The sequence below is a fragment of the Nematolebias whitei genome, chromosome 14, assembly GCF_014905685.2.
Source record: "Nematolebias whitei isolate Nwh7 chromosome 14, NemWhi1, whole genome shotgun sequence".
Lineage (NCBI taxonomy): Eukaryota > Metazoa > Chordata > Actinopteri > Cyprinodontiformes > Rivulidae > Nematolebias > Nematolebias whitei.
This window is the reverse complement of record NC_056511.1, coordinates 45,111,566-45,129,864: the sequence shown is the minus strand read 5'-3', so window position 1 is coordinate 45,129,864 and position 18,299 is coordinate 45,111,566. Positions and strand designations below refer to the sequence as shown.

At 42.3% G+C, this 18,299-nt stretch overlaps 1 protein-coding gene across 1 annotated transcript in view; it reads left to right on the top strand.

Annotated features, from left to right (window-relative positions):
• Positions 1 to 18,299, top strand: part of LOC119420725 (MAP/microtubule affinity-regulating kinase 4) — a 61,600-nt gene that overhangs the window by 14,300 nt on the left and 29,001 nt on the right. The window contains exons 3-8 of the mRNA XM_037688155.1: positions 613 to 661; positions 882 to 947; positions 2,381 to 2,451; positions 2,525 to 2,581; positions 7,365 to 7,601; positions 16,260 to 16,379. Of these exons, the coding sequence (XP_037544083.1) occupies positions 634 to 661; positions 882 to 947; positions 2,381 to 2,451; positions 2,525 to 2,581; positions 7,365 to 7,601; positions 16,260 to 16,379 (579 nt within the window). The 5' untranslated portion in view covers positions 613 to 633. The remainder of the gene's footprint in view (positions 1 to 612; positions 662 to 881; positions 948 to 2,380; positions 2,452 to 2,524; positions 2,582 to 7,364; positions 7,602 to 16,259; positions 16,380 to 18,299) is intronic.

Here is an 18,299-nt window from a genome sequence, read left to right as displayed (position 1 = left end):
TGTGTGTGTGTGTGTGTGTGTGTGTATACAGTATATAAGTGAGCTTTTTGGCATTCCTCAGACTGATGAAGTCTTTTGGAAGAAAGACAAAATGTTTCAACCACGAATAAGATGACCTGATCTAACTTTTTAATGATTTATTTACCTGGAAGATTGAGCTTACATCAGGACATTTATCTAATTTCCATCTCATTTAAATACATATGGTGCAAGTGATCAATACATGAAAGGCTATAATAAAAATAATAAAAAAAACTGGGAAAAAACAGCCAAGCTAATGTAATTCTCAAGGTTTTTTTTATTTTTTATTTTGACCTCCATAAATTTTCAGCTTTCTGAAAATAGAGTGTGAGACCACCTCTAAATTTACAAGTTTAAGTTTTTCACTTTGTCCCCCGAGTTCAGAACCAGTGCTCCATGACTGTCTTTACCCAAAGGTGTGAACTACATCTGGTAAAATCTATAGCATTAAATATGAGAGTAAAGTCCATATTTATGAGTCGACCATGCTTGGCTTTCACTCTACGTTGTTAGCAGGGGTGATGGACGAGTCCATGTTTGTCTCATGGGAAACTTCAGAGGCTTAATCAAGTTCTCTTTTCCCCTTTTCAGCTTTTTCGTGAGGTACGAATAATGAAAGGCCTGAATCACCCTAACATAGGTAAGACATTTGTCTCATATTATGTTTTTGTGCACTGATATGTTTGATGCTTTCTGCTGGTGTTTGTGTGAACAAAACCAAAATCCATTGTGTTTAACGGTCACAGCAGAGGTGAGGTAGACGTTGGATTGCTACACATCATGACTGCTTAGTAATAAAACACATGGACAGAATTATTTGCGCTTCTTTGTTTTTTCTTCCATCCTGTTTTGTTTTGCAGTGAAACTGTTTGAGGTGATTGAGACAGACAAGACCCTTTACCTGATCATGGAGTATGCCAGTGGAGGTGGGTACAAAAATCTAATCAGACTTTAAAAAGCATTTTTCATAGAGCAATGTGTAACACAAACTTTACATTATGTTCCATTGGTAGTCCTTTCCAGATGTCTAAACTACAATGCCATAAGCACCAATGCACCCCCATAACATCAGAGAGGCAAACTTTGGAAGTTTGCACTGATAACAGGCTGGACAGTCCTGCTCTTCTTCAGTATGGAGGACTTTGGATATGCAATATCTAAACAGAAGTTCAAATTTTGATTCATTTGACCACATGCCAGCTTTCCACTTTGCCTCAGTCCATTTAAAAAAAGAGATTTCCTCTACAATAAAACAGTGTCTGACAAGGTTCAGGTTTTTGGATTTTGTAAAATAGATGGACAACAAGGGTTAAAAAATCCTGATGCATGCTCAATAATCCAGGTAGAAAAATCTAAAAAAAGTTAAATCTGGTCCTCTGGACATTCAAAAAACAAACCGAAGCAAAACAAAAAAATGTAGAAACGTTTTGTCTTCCATCCAAAAGACTTCTTCAGTCTGAGGTGCTGTATTCAGCTCAGTCTCTTTAATAGCACCTTCTCAGAGTGAATCAACCAGTTTGGCTGCTGACAACCAGAACCAGATGATCACATGGTCAAGAAGGACCATCAGCCTAACAATGGATCATTAGCACCTGATGGCTGTTTACTGTTCACAGAGGGCTGAGTGATACTAGCAATCACAGCATTGTAAGAGGGGGACAGTTGAACCTGGAGGCTCCGCCCCTGTTTAATGATGGACGGTGTCTTTTCACAAAGATGGCCTCCTTTACTCCTCTCTCAAACCATCGTTCCTCTCTGTCCAGCGTCAAAGCGTAAAGTAGGGCTAGCTTGAAGTCATTCATGACAATATTAGCAAAAATTCACCTGTTAGCTTGTGGCCATGTTGGGATCTCTTTAGCAGGAAACACTGTTTGTGTAAAGTTATTTTTCTCCCAGTTACACAATCTGAAGTAAATACAGTATAAAGGCAAAGAGCCTTCTCCTGTGTTGATATAAATAAACAGGCCCATCATGGCTGAACAGGTGAAAAGAGTTTTGATCTTCCCACCAAAATCATAAATTAATTAAGATGAACTGCCTCTTTTAACCTTTATCACTTTTATTCGTCTTTTATCTGAAAGACTTAAGAAACCTTTTGGATAAAAGAAGAAACATTTCCACAAAGAAGAATCTATCCAGAGGACTTGACTCAACCTTGTTAGATTTTTCTACTTGGATTATTGAGCAGTATCAGGACACTTTGAGATTTTATTATTATATTGTCCTCTTGAGGACAAAACCAATAAGAGTTGAACTTAATTAAATATTAATAACAATATTTCACAAATAAAGTCAAACTTTTATAGAAGCTATATTTATTGTAATGTCTTTTTGACCTAACTGATCTGCTGCCTTGCAGGGGAAGTGTTTGACTACCTCGTGTCTCATGGAAGGATGAAGGAGGTCGAAGCCAGAGCCAAATTTCGACAGGTAGAAACCTCACAATGCACTTGTCTTTTCATTTATTACACAGGACTTCAGATTTGTTTTCTTGCATTCACAGATTGTCTCTGCTGTCCACTATTGCCACACCAAGAAAATTGTCCACAGAGATTTAAAGGTAAGTAAGTAAAGTGCTAGATGTTGTCATCACTGTATGTTTCTATACAATGGAGAAATTGGTTCACTGCATTTAACCCATCACAACTGGGATACACCCAGGTGGAGCAGTGGGCATCTACAGTGCCTTGTGAAAGTATTCAGCCCCTTGAACTTTTCAACCTTTTGCCACATTTCAGGCTTCAAACATAAAGATATAAAATTTTAATTTTTTGTGAAGAATCAACAACAAGTGGGACACAATCGTGAAGTGGAATGAAATTTATTGGATGTGTCAAACTTTTTTAACAAATAAAAAACTGAAAAGTGGGGCGTGCAATATTATTGGGCCCCCTTGCGTTAATACTGTGTAGCTCCGCCTCTTGCTGCAGTTCCAGCTACAAGTCTCTTGGGGTTTGTCTCTGTCAGTTTTGAACATGGAGACACTGAAGTTCTGCCCATTCTTCCTGCAGAACAGCTGGAGCTCAGTGAGGTTGGATGGAGAGCGTTTGTGAACAACAGTCTTCAACTCTTTCCACAGATTCTCGATTGGATTCAGGTCTGGACTTTGACTTGGCCATTCCAACACCTGGATACGTTTATTTGTGAACCATTCCATTGTAGATGTGTCTTTATGTTTTGGATCATTGTCTTGTTGGAAGATAAATCTCCGTCCCAGTCTCAGGTCTCTTGCAGACTCAAACAGGTTTTCTTCAAGAATGGTCCTGTATTTGGCCCCATCCATCTTCCCATCAATTCTGACCATCTTCCCTGTCCCTGCTGATGAAAAGCAGGCCCAAACCATGATGCTGCCACCACCATGTTTGACAGTGGGGATGGTGTGTTCAGGGTGATGAGCTGTGTTGCTTTTACTCCAAACATATCGTTTTGCATTGTGTCCAAACAGTTGGATTCTGGTTTCATGTGACCAGAGCACCTTCTTCCACATGTTTGGTGTCTCCCAGGTGCTTGTGTCAAACTTTAAACAACACTTTTTATGGATATCTTTGAGAAATGTCTTTCTTCTTGCCACTCTTCCATAAAGGCCAGATTTGTGCAGTGTACGACTGATTGTTGTCCTATGGACAGACTCTCCCACCTCAGCTGTAGATCTCTGCAGTTCATCCAGAGTGATCATGGGCCTCTTGGCTGCATCTCTGATCAGTCTTCTCCTTGTTCCAGATGAAAGTTTAGAGGGACGGCCGGGTCTTGGTAGATTTGCAGTGGTCTCATACTCCTTCCATTTCAATAGGATTGCTTGCACAGTGCTCCTTGGGATGTTTAAAGCTTGGGAAATCTTTTTGTATCCAAATCCGGCTTTAAACTTCTCCACAACAGTATCTCAGACCTGCCTGGTGTGTTCCTTGGTCTTCATGATGCTATCTGTGCTTTGAACAGAACTCTGAGACTCTCACAGAGCAGGTGCATTTATACAGAGACTTGATTACACACAGGTGGATTCTATTGATCATCATCAGTCATTTGGGACAACATTGGATCATTCATAGATCCTCACTGAACTTCTGGAGTGAGTTTGCTGCTCTGAAAGTAAAGAGGCCCAATAATATTGCACGCCCCACTTTTCAGTTTTTTATTTGTTAAAAAAGTTTGACACATCCAATAAATTTCATTCCACTTCACGATTGTGTCCCACTTGTTGTTGATTCTTCACAAAAAATTAAAATTTTATATCTTTATGTTTGAAGCCTGAAATGTGGCCAAAGGTTGAAAAGTTCAAGGGGGCTGAATACTTTCGCAAGGCACTGTATGTAAACGCCGGGGAGCAATTCAAGAGATTAGGTGAATTGTTCAGAGACACCACATGTGGGAATGGCTGAGGATGGAGTCTGGGACTTTCGGGTCCCATCTCGGTTCCCATGCTGAGAGCGAGCTCCAGAAATTAAATAATTGGTTTATTGGAGATTTAATTCAAGCCCAGGTGCAGGAGGTTTCATTAAGTGGCAGACTGAAACCTCAGATGTTTGTAGCAGCAGCTCAGGTGTTTGTAGCAGCAGCTCAGGTGTTTGGGGGGTTCCGCAGGGGTCCATCCTGGGTCCCCTCCTATTCTCTTTAAACCTGCTGCCGCTTGGTGCTACACAACATGCCCTTCCACTTCTACGCCAATGACTGTCAAATTTACTTCCCCCTAAGACTCAATGGTACATGCTCTATTCAACCGCTGCTCGACTGCCTGGCTGACATCAGAGACTGGATGGCTTTAAACTTCTTAAGTTTCAATGAAAAGAAGTCTGAAGTCATGTTGTTCCCTCCCAACGACACAATCACAATCCACTGTATCGACCTCTCCGCTCTAACCCTGTCAGAAAAACAGAGTCACTAATCTGGGCGTGATAATGGACCCTTCCCTGAAACTTAACAATCAGGTAAACATGTTTGTTAAATCATGTTTCTTCCAACTGAGGCGGCTGTCTAAACTGAAGCCCATTTTGTCCAAAAAGAACCTGGAGACAGTAATACATGCATTCATTACATCTAGGCTTGATTACTGCAATTCACTCCTGTTTGGTATCAGTCAGACCTCCGTTGCACGACTACAACTGGTCCAGAATGCAGCAGCCCCATTTTTAACCAGTACAGGCAAAAGAGAGCACATCACACCAGTTTTGGCCTCACTGCACTGGTTACCAGTTCACCTTCGAATCCAGTTCAAAATACTCATGTATGTCTACAAATCACTGAACAGTGTCGCCCCCCCCATCTCTCTGATCTGCTACAACCGTATGTCCCACCACGCTCCCTGAGGTCAGCGGACCAGTTGCTCCTCACAGTTCCAGGAACTCGTCTTAAGCGCAGAGGTGACAGGGCCTTCTCTGTAGCAGGACCAAGTCTTTGGAATGAGTTGCCTCTGCTTGTCAGACAGGCCCCCTCCCTCTCAGTTTTCAAGTCCCATTTAAAAACTCACTACTATTCAGTAGCTTTCAACACCAGATGATCTGTGTTTGATCCTGTATGCTCCACACTGGTCTGTCGTCATTATCTGCATCGTTTTTATGTCTATATTCTGATTTACCTCATTTTGTATTTTGCTTTGTGTGTTACCTGTTGTTCTGTCTGTACAGCACTTTGGTTGGCCTTGTCGCTGTTTTAAGTGCTCTATAAATAAAATAGTATGGTATACTGGTCCTGTTAGACCTCAGTGCTGAATTTGATACAGTTGATCATATTATTTTACTACAGAGGCTTGAATATGATATTGGGATTACAGAAACAGCTCTAAAATAGTTTAAATCATATTTATGTGATAGATTCCAGTTTGTAAATGTAAATAATAAATCTTCTTCATACACCAAAGTTAGTCATGGAGTTCCTCAGGGCTCAGTGTTTGGGCCAATACTCTTTACTTTATATATGCTTCCATTAGGTAAAGTTATTAAAAACGTTACTAGAACCTCCTTCTTCCACCTGCATAATATCACTAAAATTAGAAACATCTGATCTAAAAATGATGCAGAAAAACTGGTCCATGCATTTGTCACGTCTAGACTGGACTATTGCAATGGTTTATTATCTGGGTGTCCAAATACTTCTTTAAAATGTCTTCAGTTGATCCAAAATGTTGCTGCCAGAGTCTTAACTGGAGTTAGTAGGAGAGATCATATGTCTTCAGTTTTAGCTTCTCTCCATTGGCTCCCTGTCAAATCCAGAATATAATTCAAAATCTTACTTCTAACCTATAAAGCTCTCAACAACCTGGCTCCATCTATTACAGATTTTATTGTTCCATATTTTTTTAACAGAGCACTTTGCTCTCAGGCTGCAGGTTTACTTGTGGTTCCTAGAGGTTACAAAAATAGAATAGGAGGCAGATCTTTCAGTTATCAGGCTCCTCTCTTGTGGAACCAACTTCCAATCTCTGTCCGTGAGGCTGACACATTATCCAGTTTTAAAACTGGGCTTAAGACTTTCCTTTTTGCTAAATCCTATAGTTCCAATAGATTATAGAAGAAATCCTATAGTACAAACTGACCACACTTTTTCACTCTGCTTCTGTCTTTACTTACTCTGCTCAACCTTTTTTTGTATTTGTAATTATTTTTTCTATCCTTTGTTTTTTTTTTTGTTTTTTTGGTCTTTCAGGTACACCTGGACTTATACCTGGACCTACCATTCTGTGTTCGTCTGTCTCCTTCCTGTCCTCTCAATCAGCCGGTCAAAGCAGATGGTCTCTTGTCCTGAGCTGGTTCTGCTGGAGGTTTCTTCCTTTTAAAGGGGAGTTTTCCTTTCCACTGTCTCCACTGTGCTTGCTCAGGATGGGAGACTGCAACGAAGCCAAGATTCAACTTGTCTGCTGGATTCCTTAGATAGAGAACTTTACTAACTGGCTTTTATGTGAATGTTCCTGTAAAGTCCCTGAGACAACTTTGTTGTGATTTGGTGCTATATAAATAAACTGGATTGAATTGACTACTCTAACCACTTATCCGCAGCCGCTCCTGTGTGTCCATTGGTATATGAATATGATCTAAAGCACTGAGTACCGCAGTCTCTACAGATTCAGATTATCTTTGTAGAGATGTAGTAGAGTCCTGTATGAATGTGTGTGTGGAGGTAAATGAGGGCACAGATTGTGTTGTAAAGAGCTTTGAGTACCTTGATTAAATAGAAAGGAGCTATATGAGTACAGTTCATTTACTATTTTTTGTCATTTTTGTCCTTTCTTTCTCAAATTTCTCTCCTCTATCGTTCACCTTTTTGTCCTCTGATTCACATTGCTTCTTTTAATATTTGGTCTCATTTTTCTCCTTTGTCTGTCGACACCACTTGCTCGAAATGACCTGACCTAGGCGGAGAACCTTCTGCTGGATGCTGATGCCAACATCAAGATTGCAGATTTCGGCTTCAGCAATGAGTTCACGTTAGGAACCAAGCTGGACACTTTCTGTGGCTCTCCCCCTTATGCTGCCCCGGAGCTTTTCCAGGGAAAGAAGTATGACGGGCCTGAGGTGGACGTTTGGAGTTTGGGCGTCATACTCTACACTCTGGTCAGCGGCTCACTGCCTTTTGATGGGCAGAATCTCAAGGCAGGTTATACTCATATGTTTTTTGTAAAGTTCTAATGCAATTATAACTAGTCTGGTTCCAATGTGCATGTGTTCCAACAATCCAGTTTGTGTTCAAAATAAATCAGAATCAAAATAAACTTTATTGGCATTGCACCGAGATACAACGCGAATATGTACGTACAGTCGTCCGAAGATGGGCGGAGTGCACGAAGCTGCGGCTATAAATAATTAGCGTGGCCTTCTCATTCTTATTCAGAAAAATATTTTGCTTAGATGAGAAAAGGAAAGAAAACATGATATGCATGATAAAACATGATAAAAGCAATTTACAGTATATTCCGGACTATATGTCACTTCGGAGTATAGGTCGCATCAGTCAAAAATGCCTCATGAAGTGGGAAAAAACATATACAAGTCGCTTCTGAGTATAAAGCCCTATTTGCACGGGTTTAGTTTTACCTAGGGACCACGTGCAGTTTGTAATAATTACGGAGATTGCCTGTGTTGTTGATCCCGTGCAAATCGGCCATGTCAGTAATTTGTAAAGTAAAAATTCCCTTGCAAATTACCTACTCTGTGCCTGACTCTGCGCGATTTATGCGTGTGAACTATAGCCGAACCGAACTGATGAGAATAGGAGCGGATTTGCCACGAAATATAGCAGAAATCAGCAACAAACTCAAAGCTACGCTCGGCAGAATGCAGATCTTAAAGTCATCTACCTGGAAGCTGCAGCAGAGGCGTTCCAGCGGGCAGAAGAGGAAGCGCTGCTCCCGGCTTAAGAGGAGAGGATGCCGGGCGGGGGTTATGGTGAGGCTACGAGCTAACGCTAAAGCCGGTAAACTCCCCATGCCGTCTCTCTTTCTGTCGAATGTCCGCTCGTTGGACAACAAGGTGGATTTACTTCGTCTGAGAGCGGGCGCCTCAGAAGAGATGAAGAAGTGTGCAGTGCTTTGCCTCACAGAAACGTGGATTACAAGTGAAACGCCGGACTCAGTCTTCCAGCTGGATGACAGACTTTTTTTTCGAGCGGACCGCTGCAGCGAGCTAACGGGGAAATCACGGGGGGGCGGAGTGTGCATTTACGTGAGTAAAAGTTGGTCCACGAACTGTACTGTTGTAAATAGCTCATGCTCGAAGGCTTTGGAGCAAATAACAGTGAAATGTCGGCCACATTATCTACCCCGAGAGTTCACAGTGACTTTTATCACAGTTGTTTACATTCCTCCGGACGCTAATGCTAATGAATCACTACAGGAGCTACATGATATCATCAGCTCGCTGCAGAACAAACACCCCGAGGCTCTTTACGTTGTAGCCGGAGACTTTAACCACGTGAATCTAAAGGACTGTCTCCCAAGCTTTAATCAGCATGTGACGATTCCGACACGTGGAGACCGCACGCTGGACCGTGTTTACACGAACGTAAAAGATGCATACAAAGCCGAACCCCGCCCCCACCTAGGACTGTCAGACCACATCTCAATCTTCCTGGCTCCTGCTTACATGCCCCCGCTGAGACGCTCCAGACCGGTACAAAAGAAAGTTAAATGCTGGATCCAGGACAGTGGACCCATACTGAGAGATTGTTTTGATCGAACAGACTGGCAGGTTTTCAGAGAAGCTGCTGAAAATGGAGGTTCGCTTGATCTTGACCAATACACATCCTCAGTACTGGGTTACATTAGTACATGTACTGACACAGTCTCCACTATCAGAAATGTTAAAAGCTACCCAAACAGAAAACCTTGGCTGAATGCAGAGGTGCGTACCCTGCTGGAAGCCAGGAACACTGCCTTCAGGTCTGGAAACTCAGAGGAGCTGAGTAGGACAAGAAAAGAGCTGGTTGCTGGTATTAAGAGGGCCAAGGCCACATATGCAAAGAGGATCGAGGGTCAATTCATCTCACAAGACCCTCGGAGCATGTGGAGGGGCATTAAGTGCATAACAGATTATAAAGGAAGGAGTGAACAATGTCCCAAAGACCCATCTCTGCCTGATGCCCTCAACAAGTTCTATGCACGCTTTGAAGACCCGAACAGACCACCCAGCACCAGACTCACCTCACCACCGGATGAAGAGCATCTCAGCGTGACCTCAGCAGAAGTAAGGAGTACCTTCAGGAGGATTAATCCGCACAAAGCAACTGGCCCAGACAACATCCCCGGAAAAGTGTTGAAGGAATGTGCTGATCAGCTCTGTGAGGTGCTGGCAGACATCTTTAACACCTCACTTACCCTTGAGACAGTTCCCACCTGCCTGAAGACTGCCACCATCATCCCAGTCCCAAAAAGCTCTACAGTGACTGGTCTGAATGACTATCGGCCAGTGGCCCTCACCCCGATAGTCGCTAAATGCTTCGAAAAACTGGTCATGACTCACATCAAAACAACCATCAACATCAACGAGGACCCTCATCAGTACGCATACCGTGAGAACCGATCAACAGAGGATGCAATCTCCTCTGTGGTCCACACTGCGCTCAACCACCTGGAGCAGAAAAACTCTTACGTCCGTATGCTCTTTGTGGACTTCACATCCGCCTTCAACACCATGATCCCCCAAACCCTGATGGACAAACTATCCACACTAGGACTAAGCCCCTCCATCTGCAACTGGGTACTAGACTTTTTAACAAACAGACCACAGTTAGTGAGGATCCACAACCTCTCCTCCTCCACCATAACCCTCAGCACTGGCTCTCCTCAGGGATGTGTGTTGAGCCCCCTTCTGTTTACTCTGCTCACATATGATTGTGCAGCTACCCATCCAGGCTGTCACATTGTAAAGTTTGCAGATGATACAGCGGTGGTGGGATGCATCACAAACAATGATGAGTCCAGCTACAGGCAGGAGGTGGAACACCTGGAGAGCTGGTGCAGAGAGAATAACCTTCACATCAATGTGAAGAAGACAAAGGAGATGATTGTGGACTTCAGAAGGAACAAAAACACCTACACCCCCCTGAACATAAGAGGATCTGCGGTGGAAGTGGTCTCCAGCTACAAGTACTTGGGTGTACACATGAATGACAACCTCAGCTGGAGCAACAACACCACCAGCCTGATCAAGAAAGCTCATCAGAGACTCTACTTCCTCAGACGGCTGAGGCGAGCTGGTCTGGGAAGCTCAGTCCTCACCTCCTTCTACAGGTGTGCAGTGGAGAGCATCCTGTGCTCCAGCATCAATGTGTGGCATGGAGGCTGCACAGCTGCAGAAAGAAAAGCTTTGCAGAGAGTGGTGAAGGCTGCACAGAAATCTGTTGGAGTCAGTCTCCCCACCATCACAGACATCTACACCTCCAGATGTAGGAAGAGGGCCACCTGCATCATGAAGGACCCCACCCACCCAGCACACACACTTTTTGCCCCACTCCCCTCAGGAAGGAGGTTAAGGAGCATTAAGTGTAGAACCACTAGACTGAGGAACAGCTTCTACCCTGAGGCTGTTAGACTCATGAATCTCTAACTAGAATAATCACTGTGAAAAACCACATCATGTTGCTGCTGATCTGTTTCATGTTGCTGCTGATCTGTTTCAATGTTGATGTGTTCATGCGTGCACATCTGCTCACAGACTCATGTTCATGTTTGTGGTGATGTTCAATGTTTTATGTTATGAGTGCTTAGTGTATATTTAGTTGATGTTTTTCTTAGTTCATATCTTAGATGTTATTACTGTTTTTCTTATACATTTTATTGTTGGATGTAACTGGGACCCTGTGTACATAATTTCGCTCCACCACATGTACCACATGAGGTGCGAATGACAATAAAGAAACTCTGACTCTGACTGACTGACTCTGACTTTATTTTGCTGAACTTCGAAGTCCTGTGATAATACTAATCCAATGCGAATAGGCATCTCTGTGTGATTTGGACAGTAATGTGCGCGATCCGATACGTAATTAGGCATTTTTTGTTTCCTGGGCACATTTTTATTTGCTTTTGGCAGTGGAGTGTATAAATAATAGGGGTGTAACGGTACACTAAAATCACATTTCGGTCCGGTTCGGTTTCAAGGTGGGCCTTGGTTCGGCTAATTTTCGGTACAAAAAAGCCGAAATAAAGACTTACAAAATGTTTATTTTGAAAATATGCCAAGTAAACAATACATTTGTATAAAAATTAAATAAAAAGCAGCACATTTGGATAATGATATTATAAATAAACAGCACTCTTTGCAATAAATAAACTATACTAACAATAATAAAAATCTTAATAAATACAATAGACCTTTTTCATGACAACCGGAAGTAGCGTCTCAAGGTGCTGGGTAACTTCCGGCTTTCGCGAGTCTATGCAAATGCCAGGCTTTTCTTTCGCTGATGTGGAGGAAATCGCAGCGGTGAATTCTCGAACCAAATACTTGAGAAAGGATAAAAGTTCTTCCATGAAGAATATATCAACAGCTATCAAGGTAAGAAAAGATGTAGCTTAGCGAGCTAACCGTTAGCTACAACATATGAAGTACATAAACATCGTAATAAAGCCTAATTTAGTGTGCTAAATTATTATGAGTATTTGAGACAGATGTGGTATAAACTTTTAAATGATATTTTAACATTCTGATGTGTGTTTGCCATAACAATTTGTGAAAGAAAACGTACTAGATGTTAGTTATAAGATGTTATGATGCTTGATGTTCAAATTGTGCTTCTGCATAACTACAGGTCAAATATTGTCGAGGGACAGGTAGTTGTCAGAGCTAGATGCTTTATTTATGACAGCTGAAGAACTTTGACGTACGATGGACAACTTCTGTACTGAGAGCTTACAGTAACATCTTCCTGCTCACTGGTTAGTTTGTCTTCTGTTGTTGTAGCAGCAGTCTGTTTTGTTCTGCTGATGTCTCAGCTCATCTTCAGACTAGAATCTATTACTTGTTTAAAGCTAAATATGTTATAACAAGTATTATATGTATGTGCTAAAAACAGTTATCTGTTTTAAATCTCACTGGGTGACAGCAGGAGAAAAACTACGTCAGCTGAAGTCCCAACCACTTATCGCTCGTCCTAAGTTTGGAGCTGGTACCATCCAGATGTGGTCCTGTGCCACAGGGCTCACAGATGTCTTACCAGTGCCCACCTGAGAAGTCCTGCGTAGCATCATTCTGGACCACATTGCTCCACACTTCCCTGCTCTTCCTCTGATGCTGCAGTCTTCCCAACGTGTGTTTTGTGTCCACACTTCACATCTTCAGTCTCTGCAAGTGTCACTGGAAACATCTTCTCAGAGGCCAGAGCCAGGGAGCAGTACAGATGTTCTGCAGGAGTACAGCTTCTACAACCAAGGCTTACTGCTGCTTCTGTGTTGCAGAAGAAGTGTGGAGGAGTCTGCTGACATGTTTTACTTCAACACCTTCATCCTTGTGTTTATATCAATGCAGTAAGAATCATAAAATGTACAAATCACAATTTGTTCCTTCACATTTTTAATATTCAGTCTCAAGCTGTGAATCACTGTAAATACTGTAAATAGTTGTTACTCATGAAAAATACATAAATGTGCTAATTTCTTTAAAATGAAATTGCATAATTTGGGGGAAAATATCTATAATCCACGTCCCTGTGATGGACTTGTGACCCGTCCAGGGTGTACCCCACCCCTCGCTCATGATTGCTGGACATGGGCACCAGCGACCCAAAATGGAATAAGCGGGTAAAGATAATGGATGGATGGATGGATCTATAATCCACTATCAATTTATAGTGTACAGTTATAAAATGTTAAATAGCTAAAGTTTTTTTTTGTTTGTTTTTAATAGATATTGTAAATTACACTTGTTTTTCCTTTCAATACGACTGAATCAATCCACAAATTAAATTAAAAAAAACTGTACAGTATACTGCTCAAGTGTGTTTTAATTGAATGTCCTGATGCATGCTCAATAATCCAGGTCGAAAAATCTACAAAAGTTCAGTCTGGTCCTCTGGACATAAAAAAAAAAAATAATCTAGATAAGTTTCATCTTTCATCCGAAACACTTCCTCAGTCTGAGGAGCTGTATTCAGCTCAGTCTCTTAAATAGCACCTTCTCAGAGTGGATCAACCAGTTTTGCTGCTGACAACCAAAACCAGCTGATCACATGCTCAAGAAGGACCATCAGCCTAACAATGGATCATTAGCACCTGATGGCTGTTTACTGTTCACAGAGGGCTGAGTGATAATAGCAATCACAGCATTGTAAGAGGGGGACAGTTGAACCAGGAGGCTCCACCCCTGTTTAACGATGGACGATTTCTTTTCACAAAGATGGCCTCCTTTACTCCTCTCTCAAACCATCGTTCCTCTCTGTCCAGGATGTGCACATCTTCATCCCTGAAAGAGTGACCGCTGGCCTGGAGATGAGTGTAGACCTCAGAGTCCTGGTCTGATGATGTTGATCTTCTGTGCTGGTCCATCCTTTTGGCCAGTGGCCGTTTAGTTTCCCCGATGTAAGACTGATCACCCTCCTGACACTGAACAACATGCACAACATTACTCTGTTTGTGCCGGGGGACTGGATCTTTGGGATGAACCAGTCTTTGCCGTAATGTATTTTGGGGTTTAAAAGCCACTGGGACGTTATGTTTAGGAAATAAACGTCTCAGTTTCTCTGATACTCCCTCAACATATGGAATGACCACTGGTCTGGGTCTGGGTTCCTCCTTTTCACCTGATGGCTGACTGTAGTCCTGTTTGGGTTTCTTCTCTGCTTTCAGGAAGGCCCAGTTAGGATATCCACATTGCTAGAGCCTTTCTTGTGTGGGATTTCTCCTTCTGCCTGGCTCCTGAGCTAGTGGGGACGCTGTCTGCTCTGTGGTACAGAGTCCTGATGACTCCTAACTTGTGCTCCAAAGGGTGATGGGAGTCAAACTGCAAATACTGGTCTGTGTGGGTGGGTTTGTGGTACACCTCAGTTTGCAAATGTCCTCTATCAGAGACCGAGACCTCACAGTCCAAGAAAGCCAACTTGTCATTTTTTACATCTTCTCGTGTGAACTTGATGTATTTATCCACAGAGTTGATGTGGTCAGTAAAATGTTGGACTTCCTGAGATTTGATTTTAACCCAGGTGTCATCAACATACCTGAACCAATGACTTGGTGGTGTCCCTGAAAAGGACGTCAAGGCTCTCTTTTCTACCTCCTCCATGTACAGGTTGGCAACAATAGGAGAAACTGGAGACCCCATAGCACACCCATGTTTCTGCCTATAATATTGCTCCCCACATGTGAAGTAGGTTGACTGCAGGCACATTTTCAAGAGTTGACACAGTTGTTCTGTGGAAAGCGTGGTCCTGCTGCTCAGAGTGGTGTCTGATTTTAATCTTAAACTGACCACCTCTACTGCATCATCAACAGGAATGCACGTAAAGAGTGATGTGACATCAAAAGAGACCATTGTTTCATCAGTCTCCATGATGACATCCCTCACCTTGTCCACAAAGTCCATGGTGTTCTGTATGTGGTGTTCTGAGCTGCCAACTAAAGGGATGAGTACAGACGCCAGATATTTGGAAACATTGTAAGTGACCGAGTTAATCATGCTAACAATAGGTCTTAAAGGTACACCTTGTTTGTGGATTTTAGGTAAACCATACAGACTAGGTGTGGCCTCCCCTGGGTACAGTCTGTGGTACAGAAAACGGTCAATAGCCTTGTCCTGCTCCAAATTTTTCAGGCAATCTGTTAACTTCTTCTTGTAACCACTTCCTGGATCTCTTTTCAGAGGTTCATAAGTGGTTAAGTCACTAAGGAGTGTCATAACTTTCTCATGATAGTCTTTCTGGTTCAAAATCACTGTGCACCTTCCTTTGTCTGCTGGGAGAATGATGATGTTTTTGTCCTTGCTAAGAGTGGTGAGTGCATCCCTCTCCTCTCTACTGATGTTGGAAGGTGGTGATTTGGCATTGCTGAGGCAGGATGAAACTTTGATTCTGAGTTGTTCTGCTTCACACTCTTTAATTTTGTTGTTGCAAAAATGAAAGAGGGTGAAGCAGTGACTACTCCTCCACTTCTGGTGTTTACATCAAAGTTTACCAGAGTGATTTAAGCTTTTTGAAAGTTTATTGCTTATTTGTTTATGTTCATTGTTGTGAACTCCTGGTAGTTTTTAAATCCAGATTTGATACTATACTTTTTCTTGCATATTCTCCATGCTTAAATTCTCTTACATTGTTAGAGTTGACAGCAAGCTTCAGTTTCAGACTGTATGTATGATTATTTTAGTCTCAGACTAAGCTTGGGTCTTCACAAACAATTTCTTAAAATTTGCACATGCGGCATATTGACACACTCTGCTCTTAGACTCTGTAGTGCTCTATAAATAAAGTTGACTTGACTTGACTTAGACTCTGTCAGTTTTGTCTCTAGACAATTTTTTTTTTCCAGGTAACACCTTTTTGTTGTGGAAGGCTTTTATGAAGTGGGATATTATTTCTTATAAGGCCCTATAGACAATCCTACTATCCCTCTGTTTTGTGGATCATCAACACATTCTAATCCTTCTCCATCCAATAGCAGTCTAATCGTCTACCCATAAATGAACTTATCTGAGATTTTCACATCTATTTTTCTTTGTTGGTCATCTACATTATGTTACCTGCTCCATATTTAAAAGTACTGGCACATTAGTCACATGTGTTGGTTGGATTCAGTTATTCTTCTCTATTTCCTGTGATGGCGCCAACAGGAGCTGAGGGAGCGTGTGCTGAGAGGGAAGTACCGTGTGCCCTTCTACATGTCGACCGACTGCGAGGGCATCCTTCGCAGATTTCTGGTGCTCAATCCCACCAAACGCTGCACGCTTGAGGTGAACACACACATATGAAGACACGAGTTGCATCCTGTTATTCAAACTCAGGTGACGTCTTCAAGCCCAAACTTAAAACCCTGAGTCTCTGCATTGTGGCTGCTGGGGGTCGCCCGGGGCTCTGAACTTGGGGGCCGCTGGGTGTCTGTGGCTCCAGTTTTCCTGTGTCATCATCACGTCCTGGGGGGACGGATCTGTGGGTCCCCACACCCACTATTGAACATTCTTATGGAGAAACTGTATAGTGACAAGCATGCTCACATACAAATACATACACATGTTTAAATTCAGGGGTTTATCAGATACACACTCAGTTGGGTTGCAGTGGCCATTAATACATCTTGTATTATGTAGGGGAAACCCTTTGAACATTAGCATAAACACCTGTTAAAAAAGTATTCAGATCTCAGAGTTACATAATAAATGTTGATCACCTCAATCAAAAGCATTAATGTGAGTCCTTATAACATTTGTAATCCCTCTCACTCGAAGAGAAGACAAAGAATCTGATAATTTAAATACACAATTCTGTAACGTTTATTGTCAGCTTGTGAATAACGACAATATATACTTATAGCAAATATGAAATATGGATGAATAACCAATAGTATTATTTCAGAAAGTGAATTATGTAAATAATAAAGACTTTGAGAAGAGGTATTCAATTTGGACAAAGGTTTTACGTTAAAATTGAGGTAAACTTTATCTCATATTCGTTAACTAAATTATGTCTAAACTTAGTTGGCACTTAGTTGTTTTCTCATCAGAAGGAAGACGTTTGTCTTACCAGGAAGATGTCCATTTCTCATTACCACGGCGGATATGATACAAAAGCCGGAGGTCCATACGGTTACCAGAGGGTTGTTTTCCCCCAGGGCCATGTCTGATTCAGGTATCATTCTCAGGCTGTCCGAGCAAGTTAAGGACTTCTCTCCATTTCTCAGCTGATTGGATCGGAGTCCCAGACGGCCCACGTCTACCAGCTTCGGACAATTTCTTCCATCATGAGACTGCTCTCTCCAGAGAGTTCTTCTCTGCAACTATCCTCATCAACAACTACCTGACGTGTCAGCTTACCTTGACACACTGAGGGTGCATTCACACTAGCCCTGTTAATCCGCTTTAATCGAACTCTAGCTCGTTTTCCTAGAAAGTCCGGTTCGTTTGGGGAGGTGTGAACGCACCATCGAACTCTGTCACGGAACAAAAAGGTGAACTCTGGCCCGGGCTAAAACCTAGGTCTCGGTCCAGTAAAAGCGAACTCCAGCGCGGTTCGAGTACAGTGTGAATGTACACAGACCGGACCGCTCCACAGGACAAACAAACACGCATTTCTCTGACCTTATATGGAGTAGTCAGCTGCCTTGTGTGAAAAATAATATTCTCCATGGTCTTCTGTCTCATCTTCTGCTCATGATGAGTCCATTTTTGAAAAATGACAAAATATAACTCCTAAAACTGCTAAAACTTGATGCCACTTCGTTTTTATTTTTATTTCCAGAAGAAGAAGAAACGTGTCTTCAGAGGTTTTTGTGTCGTTTCTTTCAGTAGTTCTTGGTGCAGCGCCCCCACAGGCGAGCAGGGGAACAGGTTGACTCGACTGCACAGTGCAGTGTGAATGCAAACGCACCAGCTCAAATGTAAACAAAAGGTCATGAATATTGGTCCCGAACCGAACCGAGTCTACCGGACTATCTAGTGTGAAAACACCTAAGTGGTCGTGTCCGTAATCTTGGCCAGTCAGATGCAGTTATGCACCCGTGGGTGTGAACCGACTGCATACATTAATTATACCCTTCACTCAAGTCTCGGAGGGGAACACAATAGCTTTTGTTAAACATGGTGACACCTTGTTTTTCATAAACACCATTCTTTTAGCAAATGCAAGTTTGATTCCTGACACAATACTGTAAAACAGTG